General features: G+C 40.1%; 1 protein-coding gene across 3 annotated transcripts in view; it reads right to left on the bottom strand.

The window, feature by feature from the left end:
- LOC140994507 (ephrin type-A receptor 6-like) overlaps positions 1-21,289 on the bottom strand; it is a 37,961-nt gene extending 16,672 nt beyond the window's left edge. For 2 of the 3 annotated variants that reach the window (XM_073464167.1, XM_073464168.1), the window contains exons 1-6: positions 21,164-21,289; positions 20,049-20,198; positions 19,499-19,660; positions 19,155-19,383; positions 6,385-6,540; positions 5,181-5,531 (exon numbers count right to left, since the gene is read on the bottom strand). In XM_073464167.1, the coding sequence (XP_073320268.1) occupies positions 5,181-5,531; positions 6,385-6,540; positions 19,155-19,383; positions 19,499-19,660; positions 20,049-20,198; positions 21,164-21,274 (1,159 nt within the window). In that variant the 5' untranslated portion in view covers positions 21,275-21,289. Of the gene's footprint in view, positions 1-5,171; positions 5,532-6,384; positions 6,541-19,154; positions 19,384-19,498; positions 19,661-20,048; positions 20,199-21,163 lie in introns of all 3 variants that reach the window. The other variant, XM_073464169.1, reaches the window with a different exon arrangement.
- Between the last annotated feature and the right edge of the window lie 1,869 nt (positions 21,290-23,158).

Genomic DNA, 23,158 nt, shown 5'->3' on the forward strand with positions numbered 1-23,158 from the left:
AAAAGAAAGCTTAACAGGTGATCCATTTCTGTTATAAACTAAATGATTGAATAAACTCACATTTCCTCCGCTGTTGTTGTTACTTGTGACTCTGAGGAAAACCGAAACGATCCAGTTGTCTTTGCAACAGCGGCAAGAACAATAATACCACATGGAACCGCTCAGGGGGGAAAAGTTGTATGTTGCCACTTTAAAAATTACAAACAATTAGCCACAGGACAAAACACACAAATACCGTCTAATTACTCAATTGTAATAATTCATTAAGAAGTATTTATTCATCTGATTTTAAAGTAGTTTCCAGTATGATGAACACAAGTAAAACCTGTAGTTGTAGAGCAGTAGAGACTGATCAATTGAATGACAATGAGCACAACTCTGTAGGGATTTAACCATTTAAACCAGCAGCTCTTCGATTTCGATTATTTCAGTGGTGGCTCAATGCATCATTAAATCTCACATTCTCTCAGTGAATTGATTCGATTAGATTCAATACATTTTGATTCTGCCAGGCTGCACAAATGTAATAACTAATCTGTCCCTTCATTAAAAACACAGGTAAACTTCACAGGTGTGATGTTTAATCCAAACTTTCAACGGCTCAACAGACGATATATTTTCAGCCTCTGCTGGGACACAATGTTTCCTTTTTTTATCTTACGTAAGGATTTCTTTTAACACACAGTCTATCTTTGTGGCTGACTCTCTGCTGCTGCTGCTGCTGCTGTAGGAGCATGCATTTCACAATTTGCTCTGATTTCTCTGTCTCTTCACAGAATACTGCAGTGAACTTTGTGGGAGTGAGAAACGCTCTGTTGAGCAATCTCTACAGTGTTCATGAACACAGAGATCATCCTGCTCACAACAGCTGACTTTCATCAGCTTCCACCAGGAGGGAACCAGCATCCTGCTTTACAAAGTGAGATTAAGTTTGGAGGAGAGCATGCCAAAATAGGTAATTTAAGAAAATCAGGTGCTTTTTTCTGAGAGTCCATGACTAAACAGATACCGCTTGGCTCTTGGAGATACGAAACTGACCAATAACTCCGGTATCATCGAAGGCAACAAACACTTCACTCTGTCCAGAGACGAAACGATCATATATCTTCCTTAACTGAGCATCACAACTTATCAAAGTTAGACAAGCACACTGGCAATCGGGAAGAGAGATTATTAGTAATTCTGATTAATTGGTTTAGCATAATAAAAGGATAATGAGGCATTAATAAGCAATTTACAAACAGATAGCATGCCAAGAGAAAATAAATTGTCCTGCTGCTCCTCACTAAAACAAAATCAAGTTAATTGCTAATCCTGCTGTTGATTGGTTATTATTCCATCGTTGGCATAATATCACAATCAATTAAATGAATCACCTTGCAGCATCTGCGTTAACTGGCGATGAGCCTGTCCATCCCGAGTCCATCCAAACATCAGTTTAGACAAGCGCAGACATACAACCAGCATTTGTCTCGACTTGATGAATGTTTCGTCTCATTTGAATTTATAGTAAGTTTTGGAGTGTTTGTTTGAGGCTCTGCTGTGCTTCCAAGAGTTTAAACAGACTTTCAAATATTGGCCTGTTATTCGATAGCATCATTAAGAAGCTTCCTGGAAGATTTTCCTTTACCTACAGCTCAAATTTATGCTAAGTGTTTCTTGTTAATTAATATTATTTGCAGTTACGATTTGCACTCCTACGAAGAGGATTATGAGCCGTGGAAAACAGCTAACAGTATGAACGGTGTAGAGTGTGTAAAACAGTTAACAGTATGAACTGTGTAGAGTGTGTAGTTTCCTTTTTATTCACCTTTTTTCCACATGGAGTATGCAGGGCAGTTATATAACTGCAAACAAGGGATCAGGATCATTCTATCCTGTATCGAACCACAGAATTAAAGTGTTATTGTACTCCCTCTAATGGATCTATATCTATACATGGAACTATATCTATTGTGAAAATATAATGACACTTAATCAAATAAAAAGGGGTATTTGTAGTTTGCCTTGTGTGTGGGAGAGAGACAAACAAGAGAGAGCACAGAGAAGAGCTAGGAAATGACTAACCAACCATACGCGAAGCTGTAGGTGGTACATGGCTGAGGCGAATGTGCAAGTGTTGTATGTGTACGGATTTGTGTGCCTGCTTGTTTGCATGCGTGTTTGGCTGTGTGCATACGGTATGTCTGCTGAGAAAAGACAGTTTGACAAGATAATCCACTCTAAACAACCTAATGGGAACATCCCCACAGGCTGCTTCTCCTCCTCTACAGACATTATTTTGCATTCCAACTTCCTCCCATCAGCCGAGCTGCCTTTGCCAGAGAGAAGGGGACGAAGTGACACCTGCACACCTGACATCTAGTTTTCCACGGTGTGGTGACAGCCTATCAGCAAAACATTTAATTTATAAAAATATTGCTTAAACGCAATATTTCTCAATGTACATATTCTCATATAAAAACCAACCACTCCATACTGACTAAAAAAACTGAAGGATGCATAAACACAACTACACTAACTCCTTACAGAGAGCCAATAACTGCAGAAAGGTTGGTGGAAACTGATACTAAATTAATAAGAAAAAGGTCATGTTTCTGAATTACACTTCAAAGTCTGTCGTTCACAAACAGAATGGGAGCATTTGCACAGTCTGAACACTTGACAACAAATGTGAAATTATATTTGTATTCCTCCACTGAGTTTGTTTCTTTCTGTCACTTAAACCGTCAACCTCATCATTAACGCTGCTTCATTCTCATCTAGCATCTCACTGCTGGATGCTACATTCCACTTTTGTACTGTATACATGGGCACAGTTTTTCAAAATTTGAATCAGGCTCACAGCGACTCTTGCTGATTTTGAGTCATTTTCACTGCATAGCTGCCGTGTCAGCGCTGGAGAAAAGTCGTCCTGCAAGCATTATCATTACGGTATATGGGAGGAAAATGCTCAGGCTTGTACTTCTTTAACCAATCACAATCGTCTTGGGCAGCGATGGTCCGCCTGCAAAATAGTGTCAGGAGGAGCTTGTTTTGGTGGAACATTTGCACTTGGGGAGACGAGCCCTGGCATTGAAAATGGCTAAGTCCTTGCAAAGGAAAGGTAACAGCTACCAGCTTTTTTAGGTTCGTACTGCGAGCGAACCAGGTGGATCTTAACTGCAAACTAATGACATTCCCGTCATCCTCAGTTGTACTTTGTATTTAGTTCTAATTAGCAATTGTTGAACGAATGGTGAATATGGCCAACATTATACATGCTAACCAGACCGGACATCTTTCTGAGACTAGGTTCCTGCAAGTTATTGGCAAAAAAAGTAAACCTCCAAATTTAATGTAACCGTAGAACAAACTTACAGCCAGCATAGCATCTCATCTCTAAAACTGAAAAAGTGGAAAATGTGTTGTTGCAGGATATGTATATTGTTTGCACTTTCCATGTTACCACAGATATACCCACTTCCCAATCCTTTATTTTAACATCCGAGCCACTGATAACTAGAGAGCGTCTGTCTTGTTCTCATCTGCTTTTCATCTCAACACTAGCTTGCTGCACATGCTGAAGGGGGGGAACACGTACGCATACATCCCTGTATAATTTATTTATCAACTCTCTTTCCTTCCTGCTTCTCAATCTTTTCCATCAATTATTCCATCAGTGTCTTTGCCCTTAAAATATAAGGTTCAGGTTTCAGTAGTTGAACTCTCTCATTTTCCCGTATTCAGCGCCAAGACAATGATGCATTGAGGACGGCTTGTTATAGATGACCTCTAGGTCAGCCAGGTTATGCTAATTAGGAGTAGATTTAGGTCACAGTGGCTCAGTCAGCTATTCAAGGGTCAGAAATGTGCTTCACCTTTTGACACATTAAGCTGGACAGAGAGACAGAGACTATGTAAGAAGACACAAGGACAATTTAGCTGCAGAATAAATAAATGCCCGTCTGTAACTGTATCATAAATATCTTCATCTGCTCCCAAACAGTATTCATGAGCTATGAATCAGGTATTATGTAACCACAGTATATGCATATGTCAAGCATAAGCATGTAAATTCAATATGTATTAATATTTAGAACTAAAATATGGCTAGCTGAATGTTAACCCTCAACAATCTGTCCAGCAAAAGAAGAGCAAATGTAATACATATACTGCAGATGTCCCGTCTGTTAAATTGTGCCATTTTTAGATGCAACTGCAATCATTAGTGTACTTCAGCTTCACTTTGCACCAATGTTATGAAATGTAACTCAACTAGATCTAGATACAGTAGTTACACAGTGGACCATCTTATTACCAGCGATCACTATAAGCATTTGACCAACAGTTGTGCCACTCGTCCAGTCCACAGATACTATATACTCCAACCAATGCACAAACGGGAAATGCAGACTATTTGAGCTTGGTATTTTTTCGATGAACACCTTGTTAATTCTCAGGTCAGGCAGTCAGAAGCAGTGGGTATTTTTGGCAAGCTGCAAAAAGAAGAACTTATAAACAAGTAAAACTCCTGGTAGTTTGTGCAACCTGCTAGTTTTTTTGCAAGTTTGAAAACAATTTTTACTTGTTTTTCTCACCTCCCTGCCATCCCACAGGCTGAATGGCCCACTGGGAAAATTCCCCCATTGCAGATGGCCATTTTGCCCATGCCAGCAGGATTAAAATGATGAATGTGTCGCAATATTTTGTAGCTTACTGTGGACTATTTCAGCCCTGCAAAATATTTAAAATTGATTCATGTAGTTATGAAAAGAGAACTGTTTTCATTATTCATCTAAAAAATATTTTTTAATGTCCTAACTTAATTAGAAAATAGTACTAAAAATAAGACCCCAGAGCTTTTTTTGTGTCCACAAGTCCAAAACCCTAAGTTCTTCAATTATAGTGATGTAAAACGTAGAAAAACAGCAAATCATATCATCTGAGAACCTAAACAGAACTTAAATGAAAGATCATTTATCAAAATTGTTTGCAATTAACTGTCCATTGATGGATTGATCAATTTATCCACTATCTTTTTAAGCACTCATGAAATTAATACTCAAATGTGAATCTTATCCAAGCCAAGAAACCGCATCAATGCATGTCAATTATAAAATTCACAGATGGATTTGAAGACATTAAAACAAACAGAAATGTGAAGTTGCACTGAAGTGAATAAGTTGTCTGCAACTCACCGGCTTGGTGTGTAGTGACGCTAACATTCGCCAGCGATCGTGCTGCCACGCCAAGCCCAGAGACGCCGTTCACAGCCTCTACATGGAAGGTGTAGTTGGCGTGCGTCGCAAAATCTATTATTGCCACAGAGGTACCGGTCAGACCAAGTGGCCGAGGGATGAACCGCAGGTCTGGCTCACACGGCTCACACTGTATCACCCCACTGTCGCCGTCAATTCCATCACAGCGCTGGCACAGGATGTTGTAGGTGATGTCCTTCCTGCCTCCCGTATCGCTAGGAGGCATCCACTGCAGGAAGAGAGCTGTGTCGTTGATTAATGAGACCAGGTTCCTGGGAGCTGACGGCGGCCCTGAGGAGAAAGTAGTTAGAGGGAGTGACTCCCCATTGATAACTCACTGATCACCTTGTTGGGTATTTTTGAGCAAATATTTTACAAATACACTTGTACAGATATAGGATGACCCATTTGGAGGGGGTTATTGTCTGATTAATGATTTATGATCACTGGAGCATTTTCAGACAATATAACCCTCTTGGGAGAGCCACTCACAGTCATGAAATGAGCAGCACATTACCTTTAGTATACCACTTTGCAAAAATTCAGGTTGGTATGTAATTATCAGTATTAGGTATAACAGTGATTATATCACTCATCATGTAGTGTCTTCATGCATGTGTGTTTGTGTGTATGAAGGTAGGTGTGTGAGGTGTGTGGGAGGTTGGCTTTCTTCTACATTATTTCATTCCAACAGCCTATGTGTCAATTTCCTGGAAGGAACAAAGTTCAGATTTTTCCCCCCCGCGATTTTCACCACTGAACATCTGATTTGGCAAAGTGATCAGAACTATAGTTGAGCGGGTCTTTGAATAGCTGTGTGTACGCGTGTGGGTGGTAAGCGCGCAGAGTGCCCTAAGTGTTTTATTCCAGCATGCTACTTGTCAATTTCATCGATTCAACTGTCAGAATCTTGAGGTACATCATAACAGATGTGGGTTTTTTTTTCAGCGCTGAGATATGTATGCATAAGGTTATGGAGGCATATATTTAAATTTAGCTCAATCATATTGCGAAGATAAAAAAAAAAGAGCAGATGGATGGGGGAGAGATGGCACCACAGACGAAAATTAATTAGAGACATGCAAACAGAAACTAAGAATGTCTCAGCTGTCAGAGAAAGTTTTGGTTTTTGGAAACTACTAACTTGTACAAGACATGGTGGAGGAGTCTTTGATAGCCCTGTAGAAGCCTTTGTCGCAGTGACAGATGGTGGCGGCCTGGTCGTGGCTGGAGCTGTGTGGAGGACACTTGGAGCACTTCTTGTTCCCAGCGTACGCACTGAAGAAGCCAGGCCTACAAGCTGGAGAGGTGGAGAGATAGAGAAGGAGGAGCCAGTTACACAAGGTTAATGTTTCTCATGCAACTGCATTTCCATTAGCACACTAATACACACATACTTTTAGTACAAGGCCACAGCTGCTTCTGTCCTCACCTGTGGTCTGACCTTAATTCTAGGCTCTATGGATCACTGTTGCCTCCTTATTAGCTGTCCATTGTCCAGTCTAACAAATGGCACACACCTGTAATCACACCTGTAAAGCCCCTTCTCTGAATATGGAATTGCAAACTCAACCCACAAATATGTTTTAAAAGACATCACGAACAGCTCATAGCCCAACTCAGGTAGTTTACAGTTATACTTTATGTGCTAGCAGCACCCAAATGTTGTTTTTTCTTTTTTTTCTCTAGCAACAGCGTTTTCCTTGAGACAGCTGAACAGCAGATGGTTGTTCATGTTGGGATCCGATTTTGGAAAAGTTGAAAAATGAAATGCTCTCGACTATTCACTCAAAGTAAAACTCACCAGTCCAAATTACTAGCTTATTACTTGACAAGAATAACCAAATGTTGCTAAAAAAATGTTATATTATATCATATATATATATATAATTATATATTTTTTATGGATTTTTTTTTCTATACTCAAAAATTAAAAATATTTCAAAAAATATTTTCAATATATCCCCATCTACTCCCCAGTTGTTTAGAAGAATGCTGCAATGCTGTTTAGATGTGAAGCTCTAGAAATGAGTTATGGACTGGGGGTAAGTCGATAATGGCTAAATCTTCATTTTTGGGGGAACAACTGTCAAATATATTTAAAATGATGTACAGCATTAAAATGACTTCATCTTATTTGATGTAATGGTGTTGTCTCAAAAACAGCATTTTGACATTTACATACAGAATGTGCTATTTTCATATGATGCAGAAAAAAATGCATATTTAAGGAGTTCAGATGGTTCAGATGGTAAATTGAGCGGGGAATAGGTAAGCTATGGGAAATACTCTGGAGCCCATTTGGTTTAAACAGCGGGTTTAATAGAGTCCCTACTTTCAGTTTCCCTTGAATACAAACAGCGGAAAGTTCATATTGTTTGCCAGGCAGGTTAAAGAAATAGCTATTAACATACAAATAATGCATTATGAAAATGCAATTATAGCCTGCTTCAGTCCAAAACCTCCCTCCACTTACAAGGTCTATTCTGCTGACCTAGGTATTCTTCAGTTTTCCTTCCTCGGTTTACTTTCCTACCTCATTACTTCCTCCAGTTCTCTCCCGTTTTACCTTCCCATTTCTTTTTTCCTCCCCATCAATTCAACCAACTCTCCTTCCCTTATCTCGCCAATTTTCCGACAACTGTTTTGCTCTGCCACAGTTTTCAGTTTTCACCTTTTCATCTATCTTCCAATATTTTCCTTTCCCCACCTCCCCTCCTGCTTTCCTCTCCTTCGCTCTCCACCTTAAGGCTTATCAGAAGATGGCAAAACCCACTGCAGATTGCCTCTTTCTCCCCGGTCTTATCTGAGCAGCGAAAAATAAAGCACTACTAGTGCAGTTATATAATATTCTTAGAATCTGGGGATCATTTGATTGCAGCATGATTTGTGTGAGAATATGTGTGTGGGTGTGTTAATTATTTCCAAATGATCAAATTAGTATGCCAGCTATGACTGACAATGGAATGATAGAGAAAAAAGGTGATGCATTGGGAAATTTAATTTAAGACTTCATGGTAGACTGCCAGAAGGATTTTATAATTTCAACATTTTAATATTTTTCTCACAGTAAGTAGGAAGCACAACCATGTAGCAGTGAGCCACAGTTATTTCCTCTCTCCCTCACATAATCAGTAACCAAGCATATTACATAAGTCTGTTATTGTCTGATGCATTATTGCTTCAGCTGAGAAACATCACCACTGCAATCCTTCTGTTGATATTAGCTCTTTTTATTATACAGAAATACTTTTCATACAGTGTCACATGAATGATGTCCAGCTGCTACCCAGAATTCAGTACTGTACCAAGGATAATTGTCACTGACTGGATTATCCTGGTAAAGTGAGGGAAATTGAATGCAGTTGCTCCTGGTACACGGATTTATGCTGTAATGGAGATTCTTATTCAGTGTGCTCAGCTGTTGTAGAAACACTAAATCCCTCAGATTGTATCTGATGCAGTATCTCTGGTTTCTAAAGTGTCTACATGTATGTCAGCTTGGGGGACCTGTGGGAGAGTACTGGTTGAATGAGGATTAGGCTTCCTACCTCAGGCTACATTGTTGTTACCAGAGTCTACCCGAGGCTAGAAACTTGTTGAAGTATTTATAGTCTAGTCGTAGCATCAACACTTCAGTTATTCATTCAACTGATAAGAAAAATTCATCGTGTGGAGACCAGTGGAAGTGCAGACTGTCACACCAGCCTGGAAAATTATTCATGAAAAGACTAATTGGTTTTAAAAATTACCATTTAAAATTATTTTTTTCATCAATGATAAATCCAATATATAAATCCAATATAAGAAAGTGGAAAACAACTAAAATCATGGCCAAGGAAAATATTAGCTATTGATTTGCTTTCAGTTTTCCACAAATTGTATATTAAGACTCCTCAAGCATATCATACATCAGTTCATCCCCCATACAGTGGTGAAGTGTGGGGAGCAATTTGGGCACCCTGGGTTCAGTGGTTAAGTAAAAATCCAATTAATTTTCTCCATAGATAACACTGGGTGATTGAGCACCTATGGCTTAAATGGTCCTGAAATTAGAGCTGCAACAATTAGCTGATTCATTGATTAGTCGATGAAAATGGATCGGCTCCAAATTTTTATGACTGAACAATAATTTTAGTCATTTATAAGCAAAAATGTAAAACATTAGTTGGTTCCATCTTCTAAAATGTAAATATTAGCAAACTGAGTCTCTTTGGGTGTTGGAGTGTTGGTCAGGTAAAACAAGACAATTGAAGATGTCACCTTAGGATGAGGGAAATTAGAACAACCTTTACTCTCAGAATATACACTAAATTATTAATCAAGAAAATAATCAGTAAATTAATCAATATTTAAAATAATCAGTTCCAGCCCTAGTTGAAATACTTCCAGTTGAACCAGCAGGACAAAAGATGCTTTTTTTGTCGAACTGCGACTGATGTTTTTTTAATCAATGAACAATTTGGAGATGATTGTTTGTGGTTACTTATTTGATCTGTAAGACATCAGAAAACAGAGGAAAATAACCATCACAATTTTGAGAGCCCCAGGTTTTGTTGTCAAATGTCCAACTAACAATCCAAAACTCACAGAGATTCAGTTTGCTATGAGGTCAGACAAGGAGAGGTAGCAAATTAAGACATTTGAGAACCTGAAACCATCAAATGTTTGTCAAAACATAAAATAGTTACAGATTAATTTGAACTGTTAACTTGATCAATTGACAAATGGAAGCATCTCTAGTCGTTGGATAAAAAGCAGAAGCTACAAGCCAGTGTACATAAAAAGGTGGGAAGTTAACCACGACTCCCAAGATGCATTTTGGCAAGAAACATCTAATTATAGAGCATAAACTGTGTGGCGCACAAATGTGCCAATGACTAATCAGACTAATTGTTGATCCATCCAAATTTGCTTTCTATAAGGCTTTATATTCTGTTTGATGCAGCTATACACAGTCGTAAGAGGTCACCATATTTCTTTAAATAGCGACGGTCGGTGGTTTAGATTCCAAAACAGAGATGACACGCAAAGTCGAGAGAAAATGAAGTATTTTTGCAAGAAGAGAAACATGGAAAACCAATCTGCATAAACAGGTGGACATAATTTAGTGCAAAGATATGTAAAAGGGATGAGATGAAAGATGGACACAAACAGAAACCCTCGCTAAAATCATGTTGGGGCTTAGCTCCTCATGAGAAGAGTAATTTGTCACCCGGTTTCCAATTTTTGAGGCCCCTCGTTCTCTTGGATATTACTCTCCTCCTATGCTGAGCTCCTGCCAAAGGCAACAAACACACACATTCATTTGAATTTCCAGCTGCTCCCTGCTCTCTGGTATATGCCGGGGAGATCACCACCAAAAAGCAATTACAATACTTATACCACTGTTTCCATCAAAAAGTCTGAAAACATCTCGTGCACAAACACGCAGACACAAGAGATGCAATTTGTTCACTATAACTGTTTTTAGTACTTCCACAGAGCAGGTACTGCACACACAAAACATACAACAATAATGCAGACACGTTTGTTTCACTAGTTATTTGCCTTAGGGCTGAAAGTAACAATTATTTTGTCATTATCAGTTATTCTGTCGATTATTTTATTTGGTTAATTGATGAATCATTTGTTCTATGAAATGTCAAACGAAAACGTTTGTTTTGATTTTTCACCAGCCCGAAGAGATGCATTCAAATATCTCGTTTTATTCATCCAACAGTCCAAAACCTAAACATATTCTCATATATGACAAAAAATTAATAAAAATCTGCAGATTTATGAAGGAGAAACAGTGAATATTCGGCATTTTGCCTATCAATTTTCAACTAATCAATTAAGTGCTTCAAATAGTCTTTTATTATTCACACTGGCATGTTATTGTGTTGTATTTATGGAGACATAGCTCCTCTGTGACTCTTGCTAATCTAATTTTACGGTGACTGTTATATAAAAAGCAACACTCTAGTTGGGAAGAGTGACTAAAATGTAACTTTCACTAGCATTAATTAATTCTTTGGCCACTTGGGGGCAGCACAACAAGCAGTTATCACAAAAATTATCAACCTAGCCTAAACTTCAGATGACAAATGCATCAGCATGCAGTTCCCTATTTACTCACAGAAGATATGGAGCAACACTTACATTCATTTGGAGTTGACTTGACAAAAAAGTCCAAAATTTACTCACTTTCTAGCTCTGTTTTGGCCTCCACCAACTACTAACAGGAGTACTTGTCTCTTTAGCAACTAGTCGCTAACTTTGTATGCAGTTTGGTGCTCAAACCAAAACATTAAGCTGAAAGATGCTGTACAAATACCACGACCAAGTACAGGTGGATGACTTCTTATTTATCCAACAGAAAACAATGTGTTGTGGTCAACGGTGTCAAATCCATGTACTTAGAATGTCCAGTGGGGGTTCCTCAAGGCTCTGTACTTGGGCCTGTTTTATTTTCTTTATATATTAATGATCTTCCTGACATATGTAGAAATGTCTGTATTCAAATGTACGCAGATGATACAGTTGTTTTTACTCCAGCGAAAAACATGGATGAAGCTGCCCGGATTCTTACCTCTGAGTTGGCCCATATACAGGACTGGCTTATGAGATCTTGCCTGCTGTTAAACACCAAAAAAAACATGTGTATGATGTTCTCTAAGCCTGCAGCTAAAACTACACATTCTAATATATTTTTGGGTGATGACGAACTTCCACTGGTGCAAGAATATAAATACCTAGGCGTCACTCTGGATTCGACTTTGTCTTTTAGGAGCCACATCAAAAAAATATCCAACACCATTAAATTTAACCTGAGCAACTTTAGACAGATAAGGCCATCTCTAAATGGTAGTGCTGCTTTAATGTTCCTTCACTCAATGATATTCTCTCACATAGATTACTGTATAACAAGTTGGTCTTTTTCCGGAGCCACTGCACTCAAGCCAATTGAATCCCTATATAAAAAAGCAGTTAAAATTTTAGACAAAAAGCCATTCTCATATCACTACTGTAGAATTCTCCCCAAGTATAAATTACTAAGTTTTGAAAATTTTAAGAAGTTTAAAATAGCTTGTCTAATGTTCAAAGTCCTTCATGGACTGGCACCACCGCCATTTAATGATAATATTAAACTGAGGGTGGTCAGCCCCTCCACTACTCGAGTCACCAGAGCCGCTGCCAGAGGTGACTGTGAGGTTCCTCTTCGACGAACTACTTTTGGCCAAAATGTCCTATCATATAGAGGTAGTATACTGTGGAACAGCCTACCCACCTCAATTAGAGAGAGTCCCAGTTTATTAACATTCAAGGGACGCTTGAAGGTGTGGCTTCGATCTAGTCAGATTTGTGATCATCAACCCAATGTGATCAGTATGCGATGACATCTTGGGCTTTTGTGAAACACTTTTATCACTATACACATTTTTACACATTTCCGGGTTAATGTGCAATGTCCCTGTTTGTAGTAATGTCTCTCTGTTTTTTTTTTTTTTTTTTTGTTTTGTCTGTTTTGTTTTTCCTCTCGTCTGTGTTCTCTCTGCTGAGTTTTCTCTGTCCTTCTTTCCTCTTTTTTAACATGTACCTGCCAAGGGACAACGGTTGGAAATTAGCCTGTGGCTACAAACCGGCATATTTACATGTAAATGTTTATTAATATGCACTGTCCCTTTTAAATAAATTAAAAAATAAATAAAAAAAAGTCCAAATTGGCGTGCAGGTGATGCGCCAATCCTTCCCATTAAGTTCTGTGGAAAACAAATACTTCCAAAGACCACGCACAACTAATGTCAGGTGACGTGGTATGAGGGGTAATAAAGTCCATGCAGGGTGGAGTTTAGGGATGATGGATGGGTCTAACAAACACAGGACTTTCATCTTGGAGATTGGTGTCCCGTGTGAACCAACGTTAATTTATTTTAACTTGTGTACTTCGGTTAACAAATATTTAAAGGGGCTCTCTGGAACGTCTGGGTTGTGCTGGAAGCCAGCTGTTAATTTATGTGACCAGCGAGAGGAGCTCTGGTCTCATCCTTTCTGGACTGTCAAGGAAAATCCGACCTGAAAATCCTTTTCAAAGAAAAGTCCAGCAGCATTAAACAAAACACCCACAGGCTTGTATAGGCAAACCAGAAAGGTCTCATTTTTTTAACTTCACTGAAAATCAGCACCCATATTGTCAATAAAAATATGATTAATACACGCAAATTGCAACAGATTGTAACCTAGAGCCCCTTTAACTTCAGTCATGTACATCAACATTCATCAACAATGTCTTTTTCTAAACATAATTAAGTGATTTTGTTGCCTTGATTAAACCAAACTTTAGCAGTTGCATGGTTACTTCTGTTACCATGATGACGAAGGTCACCTGATTATGGATTGATAATGAAGGTCACCTGACTATTGATCTGCTTCTCACAAAAGTTAATGGGAAGTATTGGTATCACCTGCACACAAAAATAGACAATGGCATATGATGGTCGCAGATTGATGGGTTGTTTAAATTACACACTTTACAATTTGATCCATTAATATTAATATTGATCCGAGCAACTTGAAAAACACCTTGAAGTGATCAAACTTTGGCTTCAGGTGAAGAGCAGCACTTGTGAATGCTTGAGATTTGAGAGTCAGTAGATAACCTACAGGGGCTCAGTGAAAGGAAGCACATCACCTGCACGTTTGATGCGATGGCGTTCCAACTAAGAGATTTTGAGTTGTTTGGGTTTGTGCAGAGCTGGAAGTTTTCTCTTGGCTTTACGTTGTCAGAGACAGATGGAGCCAGAGACTATGTTTACCCTGGTCTTTCAGCTTTGATATGCAGATGGGAAGTTCACAGAGAATGAGTGATGCTCTTGTCTGGCTGAGCTGCGTCGAGGCCAGAGAGTAAACACAGTCCTTAATGGTCAGGAGACGGGCACAGTGACTCACATACAATTACGAGGACGCATTGATTCCCTTCATTTACCATTCCATTTTACCTGGATTTAAGGTCAAAGTTTGTACTTTTCCTGCCTGATCAATCCAGTGTCTCGAGACTGCAGAGGTCATGATTGAGCAGGCAGTCGAGGTCTGGAGAGCTCTGACACGGTTATGGGGAAAGAAGCAGAAGGGAAAGCTCTAATGGACTTTATTGTGTGATTCTGTCAATCTCTGTTAAGTTGCTTCCTCACTATTCATCTCGACAGTAAAAAAGAGAGACTGGGCTATGTTGGTATCAACTTTATGATAAATATAGGAGGTGCACATGGTATATATTTATATATTATATATATTTTTGCCTATTGAATGTAATCAGTTAGCTGACTGGTGGGCTTTTGGTCTTGTATGCATATCTATTCTCTTTCAAACGAAATTCAAAAAAGACATCTCTATTAGCTTCCCCCACAATTCTCTGTCTCCTTTTGAATATGATGGTGTGACGAAAGGATGTGGAACAAATAGCATTAGCTCTATGATGTTGCCTTATCTAGGTCATGATATAACCAGCCTATCTCTGAGTAATCCTCTTGTGGCTGACACTGAATGAAAGGAATAGAATAATAAAGCATTCGATTGAGATGTCAAAACAGTCTGGCAGAATGCTATTGGGGTGGAAAGCAGGGTTTGATAAGCGCTGATGCCTTTGTTTAGGCAGCTGGGAGGGAAAAGATGGACGTGTTAGCGCAGAGCTCTGCTTATATTTGGGAGCGTTGGGGTTTTCCCTATTCTCTCTCTCCCTCTCTCTCTCTCTCTCTCTCCCTCTCGCTCGCTCTCTCCCTCTTTTGCTCTTTCCCCATGCTGCCTCTCAGACAGCTTTGATCACAGTACCCTTTGAAGCAGTGTTCCAAAATGAAAAACGAGGAGAAAGCAGAAGTCATCGCAAGTTCACGCCTAAACTTCCTGCAACTACTTGCAAAGTGAACATCTTCATCACAGCCTAAGCTCTGTAGGACCTGTGGAAATTATTAATGAGAAAATAATAATTGGACATAAATCATTAAAGCCATAAATCATTAATTGCAAGGCCGTAATCTGTTGTTACAATTGATAAGCGAGTGCACATAATCAGCGGATCATCCTTGAAAGTCCTTACCTAACATTTTCTGGCCCAGACTATATCTCTTTGCAAAACAAAAGAGCAAAGCAGCATCCTCGGTTTCCAAGTTACCCAGGATGATAAAACAGTATCAGTCACATCACAGAAAGGTAAATCTTAAAGGAACAGCCATATTGGGAATTACATTTTTCTGTTCGACTCACAGTGAGATGATAAGATCATTATTAGTTTTATCACTGTCTGTCCAGTGCAGAGATGACTCTGGGAAATGTTTAGCAGACACAAAGACCAGATACAAGGATGCAACCGCATGTCTAGCTGTGCCAAAAGTGACAATATGCTGTAAGCCTCATTTCAAACAGGAGAGACTCATTAATTCTGAGTGAACATCAGATGAGAGATACGAGTCTCCGGCGATTAGGCCCCATCGTTATGTCCATTATATTTTAAGAGGGGAGGTGAATAGGAAACCCCCCTGATGGAGCCTAGACACTGAAGTGCTGGTGATGGGATGGGGATGAATGGGGTCGAAATGATTTTGCACTGAAATGAATGAGTCTGGTTGGTTATGGTCCAATCCATGTAGGCTACACCTCGATACCCAAAGGACTCATGAGATCCACTGCCAACACCCTGGTGAAAGACACCACAGGACACCCCGAGAGCTCCTGTGTCCATGCCTTCACAGGTCAGAGCCAAGTTTGATCCGGATAATGGAAATTTGGAGGCCAGGTGACGCCTTGAGCTCTATGTGACATTCCTCGGGCCAGGGGGTGTATTCGGTCTGCAGCGGACCCAAGGTTTCCCAGCAGGACATTGCTTCATAATGAGATGATGATCAGTGCTTTTCAATACAGCTGTTAGTACTTTTTAATGTTTTGGCTGATCAGTGTTTACTGTGAGATGATATAAATTGGTCAGCCTTCAGAGATTTTTCCAGGCCTTTATCACGAAGCAGCTGTCCTCCTAAAATCTCTGGCTGTATGAGACCATTTTGGGTGAACCAAGAGCAGGACTGGTTCGTGGTAATATGAGATTTGTATACGATATTTGATGATGATGTCAGTTTGTCAGTTTGGATTAGCTGAAACATACTGTTCATAGTCTATACAGTACATGTGACTCACCAAATATACAGATACACATCATCTTCTTCCAAGTGCCAAGTGGGTTACTGCTCAATGAGTTACTGGCCCATTCATTGTAATGGCTGCCTTGACACTGTTTCAGCTACAGTACAATTGAGAGAAGCAACTACTGTCAGCCAACGGGGCTGAAGGGAGAGTAAAGATGTAGGACATATACGAGGGACGCCATGAGAATGCTGCTCCTAAGCTACCGCCTCATCAGTAATCTCTCCTGACAGGCTTCTGTGTTATCTAACTACTTCTTTGAGATGATTGAGAGAGCGAGAGAGAGAAAAGATAAATAAAAAAGCAGATAAAAGAGACGAAGATAAAAAGAAAAAATTACACCCGAGGAGAAAATAAAGGAGATATTACAGCCTGTCCTACATATCAGCTGTACTAATGACTGCTGGAGTTCTCTCTGTAATAACCTGAGTAACCACAGCACCACAGGGGTACTACATGAGTTTCACCCCAACCAGCTGAGACTTCTGTAAGTCTGAAAAATGTAGCAAGTAATTGTAATCGTGCAGTGTGGTTCAATTTAGCACCTGCCTTAATTACAAAAGTAAGTCTGAGCCCCATAAATGAAAGAGAGGGTTAGGGGAGTTTTACCAAAGACTAGGTGCAGGCTAATTTAGCTGTGAAAATAACAAATGAAGGCAATTAGCCAGCTAGCCCTGTGTCTGCATGCACAGTCTAATTGAGAAACCAGGCCAAAGACTATCTGGAACAACTCAACAGTTGCTTTAACTTTTCCTTAATCTGTTTTTACCGACAGCGGGCCACATTTAGGTAATGCTGATATGAGTAATTGCAGTGGGGAAAGCATTTAACAGAGCCTTTGTGTTATTTGCCTTTGTTCTCATTTATGAAACACAGTATGATATTTATCAAGACAACAGCAGATATATAAACACCAGAAAACCACAACAGCTTGATATTAAAAGAAATGACTTTCCCGTTTGAACCAAATAATTAGAATGATCCAGCAGCCCCTCTAGTGAGCACAAGAAGGTAGTGTGTCCCCTCAGAGTTGCCGTAAGGCAGGATTTGCTGTTGTTTTTGACATGAGGGAAACATGCTGCTCAATCCATGGACCCTTGGATACATTTGTGGCAGTTGTGTTTCTTTTCAGTGGGCCGCTGTTGTTATTCACAGTTTTTATTAGATTTGTTTCCTCAGTGTAACTAGCCGGCTTCTGAGGCTGAACACAGCTGACTTACGGACATGTGGTGCAGAGACAAAGATGCTTTTGAACCCAGCACGTAGATTTATGTTGCCAGGAGTCAGTTTTCTCAGATGGGTGAGACAGTTCGAGGTTGCCACCAGAGCCACAGTGGGACTTGATGGTTCACTGTGGGCATAATCATATGCAAATTTCAGCAGACCTCGCCCAACACTACCATGCAGGCTTTTTGCAAGTATCATGTGTAGTTGTCTGGCAGATGAAAATATCAATGGTCAAAATGTCAGGTGGGAATATGCCAAATGAATAAATAAATTCATTAATAGCAATTAAAAATAATTACATACAGTGCGACCTATGTTGCCAAAACCAACTTATATATAAACTTGTTTTATGCAAAAGTTTTGTTTTGCCTCAGCTGCTATGACATTGAGAGATTCACTGAGTGTTTAGTCATGAGAAGAAATCTTTTTCTCTCAGTCCGCAAGGGCTTCATCCAAGTAGTCCCCAGCGATCTGCCCACGATTTCTGCCTGAAAAAAAATACACAGACAGTGGTCCTAAGCAAGGCATTAGTAGCAAAAGCTGCATACACCAATAACAAGCCCCACGCTTTGGCTCAACAGCGGTTAAAACGACATCAGAAATGTTGAAGGTGAAGCAGACATCCCTGGACCAGTTTTATAAGAAAAATATCAGGCAGTCAAGTACTGAAACCAAGGCCAGGAAGACCACAGAGAAGCACCAAGCTCCTGCTCTGCATGAAATGGAAGATGGAAGAGATTCAAACCAGAATGGCAGGAGGAGTTCAACTTGGTGGACGATCACACCGGGACACCTCGCTAGCAACATGTCACCAGCAATGGGGTTTTTTGACATGCATAAAATTGCTCGTCACTGGCCAGGCAAGTCGCACACACAGCTCTGCTCCACAGGCACACCATGCATACCTTTGGGGCATGAAAAATGAACAGAATAGAATAAATGTGCTGCACTATTTGTGACAGTTCAGGGTCCAGTTGTTGTTTTGTATGGCTGCAATTTTGTAATATTAACGACAATAACGGCCCTCAAAATGAAGTCTTGCCTAAACTCTGATTCACATTGTTCAGAATGGCAGAAAAATATGGTGAGGAGAGACCGCAAGCGTGAGACTAAAAAGGGAGGAATGAAAAGAGAACAAATAAAGGGACACAGAGGAGAAAGAATGGGGGTGTAAGTGAAGCGTAAACAAAGAGGACAAGAGAGGAGAGAGGATGATGAAGGGAGGTGGAGCTGTGAGGAGATGAAGAGAGATGTGGATGGAGAGGATCAGACAAGGATGTAGGATCTTAGAACGAGAGGAGGGAATAACAGTTCTGTAACTCCTGCAGATGACTGGGGAGGCCCGAGAGATCTGTTAATGTGATGCAACGCCTTCTCTTCTCTTGTCTCTGTCTCTGTCTCTGTTTCTCCTTCTATTTGTTTTCTTCTCTGAATCTGCAGCTTTAGTGCACTGTTGGTGAAGCATACTGCTCTAAAATTAGTACAAACACACCAAAACACAGAACAGCATCTCACCCCGGCAGTGGCCATCCATCTCCTCGTGGCCAATACTACAGAAACAGCCGCCCAGTGGCACCAGCCAGTCTCCATCCGCACCACAGTACAATTTGGGTGTGTCCCTCTCCTCTGCGTTCTCCACACATGCACCCCTAACTTCCACCAGAGAGGAGGAGTCCATATGCGGCACTGTGTCAGGAAAAGACGCCAGGTTCCTTAAAGTCGCCGGGCAGCGTTTGTAGAACACCTTATGTGAAAGAACGGGAAGTTAAAGGTTCTGCCAGTCTTGTGAAAGGAAAAAAACTGACAAGTTCATGGCTGTAGTTCATGCAGACATAAGTCACACCCTGCTGTTCACTGACCTTGACAGACACAAGGGCGATACAAGCTCCCACATCCTGGAAGGCCAAGTAGAAGCCCTTATGTGTCACCGGGCCCACCTCCCTGACCTCGGTATTGAGGCGAAGGACACGATCGCCGAGATCTGTCTGTGTGAAACTCTCGTCTGCTGCGATGGTGTCCACCTTAAAGCCAACAGATAACACTTTATTAGCACAGGTCACTGTTACTGAATAGTAGCAGTAGCACAACAGAGAACTCCAATACTGATCTGATAAATAGGGATGCAATTTCATGGTATTACAATGATATAAAAAGTGAAAGCTATGAAACCAAGTGCAAGGTATTGAATTCTACTGTATATATAAATATAGGACATAACAGTCTGTAAAATTACCCTTCTTCTTTCATTCCTTTTAAGGTAATTGTAACTAATAATAACAACAGTAATAATAATTGTTAGACTGTGATACTGTGATATTTGCTGATTTACCGAGAGTTATTATTCTGTGAAAATCTCATATCATGGCAACCCTGCCGATAACCCTGCCGATAACCCTGCCGATAACCAACCTTGGCGTAGTCAGTAGGCCGAAACCGCGTGGCTGCAGGGAGCGATTCATCTGTCTGCAGGTAAAAGAGGTTGAAGGTTTCCTTACAGGTACCAGACACCCAAGGGATGGAGTTGCAGTCTCTCAGTGTGAAACGCAGCTCTACATATACCTGTGTTAAAACATAGAAAATTGATATAATGCTCACAAGCTCATTAGACATTACTAATACAGCTATTGAATGTTTTGCAGTCTGATACATATTGCCTGACAAAATTAACTGGTTTTCTATACTTGACAATTTATCCCACTGGCCTAACAAAGGTGTTTTTCAGGCCAAGGACCCCTCAGCTGATACAAAGACAGAGCAGGGACTTTGTATCAGCTACTACTAATCATATGTTGGAATTTATGTTCATGTGTATTTTCAGACACATTCAAAATATTTTCAAACAATTTGGCGGCACCTTTGCAGTAATTCTGGGGACCCCCTGGGAGTCACGTACCTCCTGTTGAAGACCAAGGGCCTTACATTTCTAATAGAGGTATAAATGTCTAAATAACAATAAAAAATAGCTTTATGTTGAGATATTATATTAATATCACTGAAGTACAAGCATCATAGCAATTATTAATTAATAAGTAATCATGATAGGCAAAAACAAACAAACATTAATAGAAACGATAGAAGACAAGCCATGAGAACAGTTGTTATATTTTAGTTTTCTACTATTTTAACTGCACAGGCAGGTCATGTGAAGAAACCTAGCTAGACTCAGGGTTTTTAGCAGTTTGTGACACAGCTCCATTTCAGACATAATGAGCAGGTTAAAGAAGAAATCCTGCACCTTCTTTGTTCATCATGGGCTCTTCTGTATTGACTTCACAGGAAATCAGCCCCTCTCTACCAGAGTAAAGTCGTGTATTTCTTCACAGCATATCTGCCTGACATTTTCCTCATCCCCTGATAGGCCACATAGATGATTGTGTTCCCTCCAGTTAGTTTGATACTTTCCCAACTCTGAGACATCAGGGACAACCAGGCTCTGTTTCAAACTGCATTATTTGACCCAAATATCAAGCAAGGACTTTTGAACAAGGTACAGTGTGTCTGAGGAAGTGTGATGTGGTCCAGACCCTCTGTGCAGCCTGCCGCTGGATCCATCCAGACCGTAGCCAGTTGTTCTGGTTTGGCTCCATTACGTGGCAAACCTGGAAGGTGTGGATAGGTCTGTTCTGCTCATCCATCTCTGTGATAGCGTCCCACTGTAAAAATATAGGAAGCAAATATGAGCATATGTGTGAAAAGCAATTGCCTACAATGTGAAAGCATCAAAAACAAAGACATCTAAAAAACAATTTCATTAAATCTTTTCTTAAGCGAGCACTAGTAGTTTTAACCTACAATTTATTTTTGTAAATATTCAGTTATGGCTTATATTAGTATGTACTAGGCTGCAGATTAATCATAAAAGTATGAATATGGAGATTATGTTTGGGGATTCCAATACATGCAGCCAGTAATGATCTGGTTTTAGAGCTGTTCCATTAAATGTTCAACCTCTATTGCATGTAGCAAGACTTAATTTCTATAGAAACATGACGTTTGAGAGACACCGTTAGTTTCACTGATGTTTTCAAGCTGTTGCATCAGCCAGACTCTCTCATTTGTCTGCTCTGCTTTAACGGTGTGATGATCAGAGCTTCAAAAGCCCTAATTTTTATTGACAGATCTTCTTTCTCACAACTCCTGTGGCAATAAATGGGCAGCAGAGATCGTGTCAGTTACACAGCTGGACATGTAATTACAAGCCAAGAGCACGAGTACGTGATTCTGCTTTGTAAAGGACATACTGGAGGAAATGACAGCATGTAAAACATTATGGCTAAGCTATTAAATCAAAATGGAGACAAAACTGTGGAGGTTGAGATGCTATAAGCCAGTGAAAAATAATTCACATTTCGCAGACACACTCTCTCCCAGATCTTTCTAGTGTCCTGTGATGCCAAGAGGACCTCTATTAGAGAGACATGAGGAGGAAAGCAGCCCACAAAGGTGGGCGCTTGTTCCCCCTCTTTAGCCTCACAGAGACCAAACCCAATGGTACGTTTGTGTCTTCCTCATCAACAAGTCCAAAATTTCCATGGCAAAATTCATCACAAAGTTGCAGAGAGTAGCTGAATTTATCCTGTCTGCAAACAAGAGCAAAAAGCATAATTAATGCCTCTCCTCCCTCAGTTTCTTTTCCATGGTTCTATATTATCTAATGTTTTTGTCACATGAATGAGACTATGAAAAAGAAAAGCAACTGAGAGCAAATACCAGATATACAAAAGAGTTAGGTGACATTTCTCGGCATAACGAGTTGAAAAGGATGGGATGCTGAGCGCTACCAAAAATACTTGAGTATGTGGGTAAAAGAAGGCTACATATTGTATCTCGGCCACATCTGGAGAAACCCTTAAAATGGGAAAGGCCATATCAGCCAATTAAAATGTTTACCAGCCACAAAGGCGTCGGCTGGTAATGTTTTCAGTTTGTGTGTCCGTGTGTGTGTGTGTGTGTGTGTGTGTGTGTGGGTCCTCACAACAAAATGTTATACTTATAATAATGTAGTAATAACTACTGTATAATCATGGGTAGGATTGTGAAAACGTTGAAAGGCATTGGGGTGATGATGATCTAGTTTTTGTCTGTAGGTGCTGTCTTTCCCAGATCCATTCCCTGATTCCGGATTTGAAAGCATGTCGCCGTTCATTTAAAACACATGTTTAACTGTCCCCCGGTGGCCTCCTCGCTGTTCTCCACAATGCTACCTCCATGGTTACTGCAGAATTGAGGATGTGAGAAAGTATAAGTAGCTAAATGGAAAGCACTTTGACTGCCTATTGCATTCACTTCTCACCAGGTTGGTACCTACATTATGTAATTATGTACCTGGGGTATGGGGAAATGAATGGGGTGCTTAATAGGAGAAAATTAGACATTTTTGCTCTCATGACAGAACTTTTAAATCACACAAATGCATATGCACACACAGTGTGGCTGCACAGTCCTTAATGATGAATACCTTGAGTGTGTCACACACACAGAGATCCAATAAAGTTAGATGACGGACAGAACGAGGTGAG

This window comes from Pagrus major, chromosome 4, assembly GCF_040436345.1.
Source record: "Pagrus major chromosome 4, Pma_NU_1.0".
Lineage (NCBI taxonomy): Eukaryota > Metazoa > Chordata > Actinopteri > Spariformes > Sparidae > Pagrus > Pagrus major.